At 42.1% G+C, this 10,971-nt stretch overlaps 1 protein-coding gene across 2 annotated transcripts; it reads right to left on the bottom strand.

The window, feature by feature from the left end:
• Nucleotides 1-164: 164 nt before the first annotated feature.
• LOC124341019 (uncharacterized protein F21D5.5-like) lies at nt 165-3,108 on the bottom strand. 2 transcript variants are annotated; one of them, XR_006918193.1, is made up of 8 exons: nt 2,860-3,108; nt 2,384-2,796; nt 2,007-2,324; nt 1,661-1,939; nt 858-1,005; nt 718-781; nt 390-451; nt 165-318 (listed from the first exon to the last, which is right to left on the bottom strand). XR_006918193.1 is itself a non-coding variant. In XM_046793901.1 (7 exons), exons 1-7 carry the CDS (start codon nt 2,987-2,989, stop codon nt 195-197), a joined length of 1,614 nt encoding a protein of 537 aa, XP_046649857.1. In that variant the 5' UTR covers nt 2,990-3,107; the 3' UTR covers nt 165-194. The 2 variants fall into 2 exon arrangements, 1 of the variants encoding a protein (XP_046649857.1); XM_046793901.1 differs by having other exon boundaries at nt 718-1,005; nt 2,860-3,107.
• Nucleotides 3,109-10,971: the final 7,863 nt, after the last annotated feature.

Below are 10,971 nucleotides of genomic sequence, written 5' to 3'. Positions count from 1 at the left end.
TTGACACCGTACTTGCGTTCTCAATGGCCTATACTATACAAGTTCTTTGCTCTGAAATGTGAGCAGCAAAACGCTGAGTCATTTTTTGCATGAATTGATTAGGCATGCACTATAGGATACTACAATTCCAGAGAAATGAAAAAATATATATAGTAATACCGACATTAATGAAAATCCATTTACTGGAAACATCCTTAATCTTCAAGAAGATACATTTTGTAAAGGCGCTCATCTTCGGCAGAACGGAACTTGGGTTGAAAGTTGACACGGACAATTTGACTGAATCCTTCGTCTAAACTTGGTTCCTGGTACTTTGATCTTGAACAGAGTAAAAGCAAACAATATAGCTATCTCAGTTTGGAATATTTAGATTTTTTTGTGTGAATTACTTGTGTACGTTGAAGATCATTCGAGAAACAGGGACGTGCTTCGAATCAGTTAGTTCTCGAAACTGCGATAAAAAATTCTTTGAATATCGGGCGTGTCGAATGTCACATAAGAGGATTTTCATTGATAAATTTAACTAAGTCAAGGTTTTAGATGGCAAACAGTTCCTGATCATTTTTAGATTTATCAAGACTTTGCATTTTACGTCGCAATTTGAACAGGCAAAGTCAATAAAGCTATCTATAAGGATCTGTTTTTGTGTACATACACACTAACGTTATCAATGAAAGGCTGAGAAAGACGAAGATTGATTCAAAATTTGTCAATTACCTTGTTGTTATGTAAGGCATGCGTCATGGTGGTGTTCATCACAAAACAACGGCAAGGTAGCCCTCTAGTTGAAGCCAGTCGAACGAAACGGGAACGTGATTCCTTATCCGGGTTGGTATTATCGATCAATACACTCTTACCGGCGTCGAGACATTTTTCTACGGCTGCTGCACATTTCTGCCAAGTGCCTAAGGAGTCACGGTTGATAACATCATAACTTGACTGAAGCGCGTGTTGTTCTGCGAAATGACTTTTGCCAGATCCCGGAAACCCAACCAGTAGAATGACCTAACGAAAAATTAGAATCAGTCCAACTGCGAATAACTTTTTTGCTAACATGTGAAGATAACGTGGAAAAAACGGGACTAAAAGAATCAGTTACTCTTGTAACCAAACATGATTTACTTTCGTTGCATCTCTTTACCAATTTCAGATTCAATAGAATTGAATTGCTATTTTACGTTATTTCATTGTCGGACGCTTCCTTAAGAGAAAAAAAAAATAATAAAAAAAAAATAGTAAACCAATAATAATAATATGAAGAACTAGAACCTCCCGGTGCGGTTCCCGAGAACACATTCATCGAATACTTAAGAGGTAACGCAAAAATAGTAAATGGAAAAATCAATTGCGCGTCCCAAATCGCTGCCAAAGAAAACTTACAAATATACACGTGTAGCACGTACGTCAAGATGACACACAAGATTAATCAATTTCTTAGCTAGAACTTTTAAATAATCGGCGAAATCATTTTAAGTCCCTAATGTCAAACAGTAAATATTGACGAAATTCTCATACTTTGAGATTCAAGCCAGTTAATGGCAAGGTTTATGTTAAGATTTGTAATTAACTTTGCCTCTCCCTAAATTAAAGGCTATTTCTTAAAAATTATGCTTTTTAACGGGAATCGGTTTCATTATTGACTCTATATTGAATACCTTACTTCTTGCTTTTTCTGGAACAGGGGAGCGTCCGAAGGTTCCAAAAGAGGAACCGATGCGTCCACATTACGAGGTTCAAAATCTGGTTGTTTATGCGGAACCGATCGGTGTCCCAAGAAAAATTCTTCGGGCGTGTAAAATTTCAAACCGACGTTGATGGCTAAAAGACGGTCGACAGACGAATGATCCTTTTTCTTCCCTGGCGCCCATTTGGCCTCGCGCCCAGCTGCATCACCGCAATAAAAAGACGATTCCAGCTCAATTGGGACGGAACCGTTTGCCTACAAATAACAGAAAATATTACAGATCCAAATAGTAAGATACCTCTGATAGTAAATATGTTTTTACTTTATCTGTAAGGTATATCCACATTCCGGTAGAAGGTTTCCTGTATTTTCCCGAACCGGATGAGATAAAAACTTGGATTGGAACTCCCAACTTTGAACGGATATCACAGAGTTTCTTTCGAAAATCTAACGGTTTGAGCTTTCCGTTGCTTAATCCGGCTTGATTAGTGATGAAAACAATTTTAAATCCATCTTCTATTAATTGTTTAAGTTTTCCAGGAACTTGACTGAAATTCAGCTTCCAGTCTTGGCAATTTGTTGGAAATACTTTCCCAGACTGGGTTGTGATGATGGTTCCATCCAAGTCAAAGGCTGCAATCTTAATTAATACATAGAAATAATTAAGCAGTTCGAAAGACTTAAAATAAATTGGAATACTTTTGATTTGTGCTGCACTCCATCACTTGTGAATATGATCAGTTTCCCATTGTCAATCTCCTCCCATGTATCTTCCGTTTTCTGCTTTTTTGCAAAGAAACTGGGGTCTTGGACATCTTCAGCAGATGTTGATTTCCTCTTTGTTGTTATAAAATTGTTAAGAGTTGTCTGCTTCCCCACCATTATTTCTTCAGAACTTGATGAGCTTGTTACTGATGACGGGACTTGATTTGGATCTGGACTAAATTCCACACGGAATGGGAATTGCTTTTCAAGTAACTCTATAATTTCTCCATGTTTAAGCTGGACAGATTCATCTTTAGCTTTTATTATTGTGGTTCCAGCTTTGCAAGCATTGGCTCCAATCAGCTTAACACTCAGCAACCCCTTTTCACAGTCTGCTACCAGCTCGACTGTGAATAGAAAATTGAATGAAATGCATCTTGTTTTGAACTTGTTTTGTATTGCAATAGTACCGTGATTTCGAGAAAGTCTTGGATCTTTAATCCTTGTCAAGGGCCCTCTTCCAATCACTAAAGGCTTACAGTGCTTAATCTGGATGGATAAGTAATCCGGATCGCATGACACGATTTTACAAGAAAACATTAGCACTTGTAGGAAATCTTTTAATGAAATGAAACCGATAATGAATGAAGAAAATGGAAATTAGTTGACGTTTTAAAATTGGAAGAAAAGACGAAAATGTGCTAACCATTTTGAAGAAATTGATATTATATCCGTCAGGTGGCAGTCAAGTAGTTTCTTTCCGACTGACAGATGGCGTTGGGTAGTCGATTTTCAAGAAAAAGCCGGCGCGCGACCCGACCGTTTTCGAAACCTAAATTGACGGGAGTGAATGTAAAAATTTCCCGCGATCATTGAAATGTAAATAATTTTCTAACCACAAGTATCACGAGAAATCAAATAAAACAGTGAGAAAAAGAGAAAAAGAGTCGTTAATACAAGCGCGCATATTCTATTTTTTGGGTTTTTTTGTATCGCAAAAAAAAAAGAGAGAGAACAGGAGAACCCAAATGTATATATGGATTGATGGCGATGAAACGATCGAATGCGACGAGCCCTAGGCCAAAACCGTGCAGCAGTCGGGTGGAGAATGTTACTCATCCGACCGCAGACTTCGCGGTGGCGGTGGGTGTTGGTATCGAACAAATTTTCGTATCGGGCAATCCAGCAATAACTCAAAACATAATGGGAACATCAGCTCTTTGAGTCAGTCCCCCCCCCCCCTTCTCGACCCACACAGCCCCGAAAAGATCCCCCTACTATACTCTTCTCCCAACACACTACACGCACACAGACACATGCACGAGTCTTTGGCTGGTTGGCGCTCTTATCTTTTTCTACTTCTTTTTCTTTCCCTTCATTTCCTTTTTTCTATATATATAAATGCTGTGTGTGCCACATTATTATGAATGTGATGGGCCTGGTCGGACGAGCCGTTGGAAGACTGCTTTACGACTGTTTCTCTCCTCTTCTTCTTTCTCTTTTTTTCCCGTTTTCTCGGCGGGCTGTATAATGGTGAGACGGCCAACATCGACCGCTGGCAACAGCGGCAGCAGCAGCAGCGAACGTGCACGTCACATCATCTCTGCCTCCATTTTTATAGCCGTTGCGTTTTCATAATATTGATGGAGGTGGAAGGAGAGGGGGGGGGGAGAATGTTTCCCGCACCTTGAGGCACGTTGATGAATTGACCGCGCCCCACTAAACTATCGACCAATAAAACAAAAATAGGCAAAACACCTGCGCCCAATATCGCTCTCATCCCAACACAAAAATGTTCCAACTTTCCTCCTGCCATTCTTTTCCTCCTGTCTCGATTAAACGTCGGGAAATAAAAACGAAAAAAAAAAACGAAAATAATTCGACTCAAAATATAAACCCTGCCCTGTATCCATCGTCGTTCGGGTTGTAAAAAAACAAACCAAATGGCATCAGAGAAGAAAAAAAAGCTAACAAAAAACAAAAAAAGAATTTGATGAATTAAAAAACAAAACAAAAAACATTTGTAGAAGATGGCGATGAAGAAGATTTAGAGACGATAGCGCATATTGTTGGAGATGTTGTTCTTAATTGGACGAGACAGAAAAGAAGTGTAGAGAATATGCTGCATCGAGCATTTGAGAATCAGCTCTATAAAGTTTGGAGATGGAAAGCTCTCCGCCGCCGCCGCCACCGCCGCCGCCGCCAGCATGTACTACACTCTCTCTGTGCGAGATGCACGTCCATTAGACACTCTGAGACAGACCCATCGAACTGTTGGGACGAATCTCATATTAGATAGGGCGGCTCACGCAGACACAGACACAGTCATAGCGGTCTGACACGGAAGGTGTTAATTGAGTTTGGCCCTGCTCATTTGGTCGTCGTTTGGCTAACGAACCAACGGCGGAGAGGCTGAGTCGTATATACACCACACAGAATGAGATTGAGAAACACACACAACAGTTTTCTCTCTCCAGTGGTGAACTCTCCTTTCTTCCTTCTTCTTCATCCCCCATTTCTTCATCTTTCCCCCCTTCAGTTTCTTCTCCCGAATATTCTTTATTATGATGATATTTTTGTTTTTCTCCCCTCTCTCACTCTCCAGCTCCAACTCCGGCCCGACCAAGTTGATTAAAAATCCAATGACTTATGGATGGGAGCCGGTAGATGTCATGTGGCCCCGTGCGATGCCCAATGATCCCCGAAAGCATCAGCTGCTATTCCGTCGATTTATCGGGCGTTTATCGTTCTGATAGCGAACCCCACCAACACCACTGGTGTATATACCACCACCACCATTCACACCCGCTCCTGCTGGCTCCTAGCTGCCTTTATTTCTAATAGTCAATGCTCGGCTGCTGCCTGTATGGCATTTATATATGCCCCAACCAATTCTTAGCTCTATCTCTTTTTTCCTATTTTATTATTGGATATCCCTAATTCTCTTTTTTTTTTTCTTCTTTATTTCTGGCCAGCAGTCTCCCTTCATTTCGTCTTTCCATCAAAATACATCAAGTGAAATTTTGGTCGGGCGTCATCGCGCCAGATATTTCCAGCCGATAGACACAAGGAAAGAGAAATTTGTTTTGAGAAGAAGTTTTCTGTGGCGAGTTCAATGAGGAGCCTCCGCGTTTCTATCCGGCAGTCGTAAAAAGACGTGTGTGTGTCTTGTGTGTGTGTGTGTACGTATAGATATTTATAGATGAAATACGTCGAAATGCAAATTCGGGCGAGAATAAGGAGAGAGATAGAGAGAGAGAGAGGATGGAAGACTCTTTTTTTGGCCTGTCCCGACAATCATCCCAGAGGCTAAAAGCCCCGGTATTTATTCGTCCAACCGCAATTTCTTGACTTGGATGATTATTTCTTTTCAAATAGCAAATAGCGTATACTATATACATACGTACCATCACGGGCATATCTATATGCATATAGGAAAAAAAAAAGAAAAAGAAATAAGAAATCCTCCTAGAAAATAAAAGAGGAAAACAATAAATAATATATAAATACATCGGAGAATAATAATAAAAAAAGAAAAAAAACAAGGAGGGAAGAAAGAAAAAGAACATAAAAAGAACAAGAGAAAAAAACAGTTATAAATGAAGCGCGCAGGCCGTACTTTGAATGCTCCTTGATTTATTTACGACTCTTTGGAGGAGAAGCTTTTTTTTTTACTTTTCGGGCAACAGCGGGAGCAGAAGCAGCAGCTCATCATCAACAGAAGCGAAACAACAGCAGCAGCAGCAAAGAAGCAGCCCAAACTAAACAAAAAGGAGAAGCGACTGACCGGTTGATGGCTGTGCGGTGCGGTTCGAGCCGAAGAAAAGGTGCGAATAAACTGTCAGCATTCGGTGATTTCCAGCTCGACCGCAACAACAACAAACGACAAAAAAGAGAAAGAAATCAATCCACATTTACGGCGCAAAAGATTTGTCAAGTTGGTTTGATGGACAATTGAGCGCATCATTAGATAGAACACATCCGCACAACTGATAAAGCGGTGGGCTCATTCCAAAAATGAATAAGGGAGGTGGTGGCGTTATTATATTCCAACACCGTCCAGTTGCTTTGTCTTTGTCGTTTTTCTTCCCGACCGTCCCAACAGCTCGTCGTTATTTCTCGTGGTCGATTGCGTCTAGTCGCGTGATGACGTGGCGCTGTTTTGAAAGAAAAAAAAAACAAACTTCTTTTTGATTCCTTTTCGCCTTTTACGGTAGTCCCCCCTTTAACACATTGAGAAGCCGAACGCGGGCCAGGCCAGCAGCGAGAGATGAAGACAAATAAAAAGGAAGAAAACCTGATTAGCGGTTGGAAATTGTACGCTAGACAAAGTCTCCCTACAGCGCAGAACAGAACAGAACATAACATCTACAGAGAGAGGTGGATCCGTACAATAATTCACAGCGTGACGACCGCTGTCTCTCCATTGGTCTGATTAGCGATCCTGGGCCGCAGCGGAGAGGCAGCAGCGCCGTGCTCAAGATGATTGTGGAAAACCGAAAGGTAATATGTATAAATACAAGGGCCGGGTAGTATATATGTGTGTGTCTACACACAGCAGAGAGCGGACGGACCAGGTGATGATGATGATTAAGAAAAGGCCTCTGGCAGCTAGCTAGCTAGCTCAACAGTCGTATATCTAATGTGAGGCTGTGTGTGTGGAACAGTTGGGCGAAGGAGAAAGAATTAAAAGGGGGGCGGCCAGCGAGGAGGGATGTGTCGGGTTCGGGATTTTTCTTTTTCTCTCGGCCGAAATGAAGTCGGGATGTGTGTTCTCTTTTTTAACTAATAAAAGGTAAGAAAAAAAAAGGCGCCAGTTTGAAATGTGTTTTTTTAAAGAAAGAAGAGCGGACGAAGGGGCCTGTACACAAATTTTTCGGGAGGGGGCAGGCCGCCATCCGTGAGGAGGGGGGTTTTTCTGCCGTGTGCCGTGCGTCTATGATAGCTTTTTATTTTTATTTTTTCTCTCCCGAACAACTCCAAATGATGAATGCCGGTTAATTATAGAAGCAGAGAAGAGGATAATGCGCCTGTCTTTGCATTTTCTGGCTGTCTACGTCCTGTGTGTAAGAGAGAGAAAGGCCAAAAGGGGGAGGAGGGATAGGCGAGTGCTGTGCTATACATCGCCTTTTCGGAGAAGAAGAACGGCCGCGGTTGGTTAAATTAAGGCCAAACTTTGTAGACACCGAAGGATGTGTACAGCGCAGGTGAATTATTATCGCCACGAAGATTGAATTCAATACTACATATCTACTGTACGCTAGCTAGCGCTAGATATATACAACATGCACGAATTTCTCTCTCTCTCGCCGTCTATAGCTCCTTTTTGTGTTATATAACTTCCATCTTTCTCATTCGTTTTTTACTTGTTTCTCTCTCTCTCTCTGCTGGCTGTCGCCGGGCACCAAGGCCGACGAGCCCGTAAATAAACGCCTTCCATCAAGCGTTATTAAATGGAAGAAAATTGCTGCCATAAAACGTAACAAGACTTGTGTGAGGATCAAATGTTAATCAACCTATTCTATTTTCAAGTTTGGCCTTTTTTTTTTCTTTCTTTTTCTTTTTCGGACTTGAAATGCATTTTCTCATTTCCCTATATACTATTTTTATTCCTCTCTTCAGATATCTAAAACTTGTTGGTTGATTATGAAGGGAAAACACGAAATGACGCAGAAGGTGAGTGGGAGGAGGGTGTCGATAAATATCCGTCAAAGTCGCTCGCCGGATTCTTATTCTCTCGCCAGTAGAAAGTTGTACTCCGAGGACGACAGATATATGATTGAAAAAAAAAGAAGAAAAACCTCCCAAAAATCGGCCGAATTTGATGTTCACGAAAGAGAAGAAGAAAAAAAGTGCCACCCCGACGTCGTCGTCGGTAAAATGTCGACTTGGTATGAGCGCGCGAGGCAGCGTGAGAGATTTGCGGCTTTCGTGTGCTTTATGAACGACTGCGCGTGATGCGTGAGCGAAAAAAAAACAACAGAAGAAGAAGAATAAAAAGAGAAACAGCCGAGAGAGAGAGAGATGAGTTTGCGGTTGTGCGTCTACATTATATACATCAAACATGTTCGAACAGACAGAAGAAAGAAGAAAAAAAAAAAAACAACAACAAAAAACAACAACAACAACAAGCGAAAGGAGAAATAATAATCATAATTTCCTGCCGGCTGACGCTAATCAAAACCGCGCGCTCGCCTTCGGTTGGATTGATTCGAATTCGTTATCTATGACCGTCGTGCCGGAATAATATCTCGCCCACAGTATGTCTATGTATAATGTGCGTGTGTGTGTTATTTCTCGCTCGAGTTTTTCATCCCCCCCCCCCTCCACCAAATGTCACATGATAAATCAGTCGGGCTCCGATTCGTAATTTTGAATGGGGGGCGTGTTCGTTACAAGGATCCATAAGGCGTTCCTCCTCTGGTCGGTAGTATGTTTTCTTCTTGTAACATACGTCTATCGCGTATAGGAGTCGTGGTGGTGGTGGCCTGGCCTGGCGTGGTTTGATTCCATCTTTCTCTTGACTCTAAATTTGTTATTCCTTCACGCGTTATTGCGGTTTCTCATTTTTATTCTTCTTCTTCTTTGACTCCTCCTTGGTGCGCGCTTCATTGTCGTCTGGCCTCTTCGTGTCGCTCCTCGGCTGCCAACGCGGGTGAAAACAAGCCTTTGATATACAGCGACAAATTACATGTATAAAAACCCCAAGAGCCGACGATATAGGCGCCGTTCGTGTTCTCTCCTAGCCTCGGTTAAAAGGAAATGTCGGCACCACGACGCTTCCTTTCTTTATTGCTCTCCCTCCAGTCTTTTCTTTTTTCTTCTTCGTCGTCTAGGCTCCTGGGATGTTGAAGGAGGAGGAGGTCCTCCGCAATCGCAATCCATTAGCCTCTTCTTCCTATACAAAAGAAAAGCGGCGGATTGACATTGTTGAATTCGGTTCTTCTTGAAATTGTAATAATAATGGGGAAGAGACGGAGGTGGGGGTGTCGAGACCGGAAGCGCGATTTCACTGCAACTGTCGCGCGCCGTTCATTAGCAGCGCCAACAGTTGATTACACGGGAGGGGGAGAAAGAAAGAAGACAGACGCGAGTTAGTCAGCGTGAGAGAGAGCCCCAATGAGAAATGAATCCAACAACTTGACTTTATATCTCTCCAGCAGACGAAGCTATAGTCGTCTATTATATCTCTAAGCCCCCGTCTAATTCAGAAGGAAAAGAGAGTCTCGTTAACTCTCCGCGCGCCTGTGTGTGTTTTGTGTGTTCTATACTATGTACAAAGCGCTCGGCTCAATATATCTGCTGGCAATCAACACCATTAACTCTTCGCGGCGTGAATGATTTAAGGATCGATGCGCGGCGAGCCGACCACCCAGTGCGAATCATGGGATCGCTAGATGCTATATACCTTTCTTCCTTCCACTTTGCAGTCGACGTGTGTCTGTGTGTGTGTAAAAGGGGGGAAAAAAAGAAGAAGACGAAGAATATATATCGCAGTGGTTGTGTTGTATACGCATGTTTTCTTTTGGGCTATTTATCTTCTCTCGTCGACAATTTCCAGTTGTTCCAGACACTATACCGGCTAATTATTTAAGTGTACACGGATCGTTAACTCCTACACACGTCTACACATACAGCGTCGCCCTATAGCCTGCTGTCTCTTTCTCTCTCTCTCACTTATTTAGGCTTTTAGCCAAACTTTTTTTTTCCGCTGTTGTTTCCTATTTTCTCTTACGGGATTTTTGTTGTTCTGACCTTTTTCCTTATTTTATTTTATTATTTTTTTTTTAAATTCCGTTTGAGAAGTGAAGAGATTTCAATAACAATCGCAATGATGAGCAAAACTATTTTTCGATTGTATTATTATTAAATAGGCCGGGAGAGTTTGATGTTTTCTGTTCGAAAAAAGTGTTGCGTAATTGCACGGCACGGGCATAGGCCACACAATAGACGGGCGTGATTATTCCGATTAGCGGGCAAGAAGGAGGAAGAAGAGGAGGAGGAGGATGGTGACGACGACCCAACGATGATGATGATGATGATGATGAAGTCGGAGAAATGAGGTGCCGGTTTGGAGCAATACAAGAGATGCCACAAATAGAAGAAGAAGCGAACGTACTATACGAAAGAATGGATAAGAAATCAAAGAAGAAAAATAAAAATAAAAATAAGAAAGAAAGAACCGGAGGGGAGAAAAAACAGAGAGCGATGGCCAGTGATATTTCTCGGAAGACAGGACAATGAAAGGTGATGGCACACGGATGAAAAAGATGAAGAGCACCTGGCGTTGGCTCATTCATTCTCGTCGGAGGTCTATAACAACAACAGCCCGTCGCCGCCCGTCGCCGCCCGCGCGTTTTTCTTCTTTTTTCCAGATGATATCCAAAAGAAATAAAAATATACGAACAAGACGAGGAGGAGTTCGAACAACAACATCACAGCACCAGCAAAAGTAGTAGTGGAGGAAGAAGAAGAAGAAGACCGACGGGAGAGCGAGAAAAAGAGAGTGAGGACCCCCGCCGAAGTCGAGCTTGAAACAATTATTTACGATCAAGTCGACATTTCCCTTGATTTTCTCTTTC

The sequence above is a fragment of the Daphnia pulicaria genome, chromosome 5 (genome assembly GCF_021234035.1).
Source record: "Daphnia pulicaria isolate SC F1-1A chromosome 5, SC_F0-13Bv2, whole genome shotgun sequence".
In the NCBI taxonomy this organism is placed as follows: domain Eukaryota; kingdom Metazoa; phylum Arthropoda; class Branchiopoda; order Diplostraca; family Daphniidae; genus Daphnia; species Daphnia pulicaria.
The sequence above is the reverse complement of the archived record's forward strand: the minus strand, read 5'-3'. Positions and strand labels throughout refer to the sequence as shown.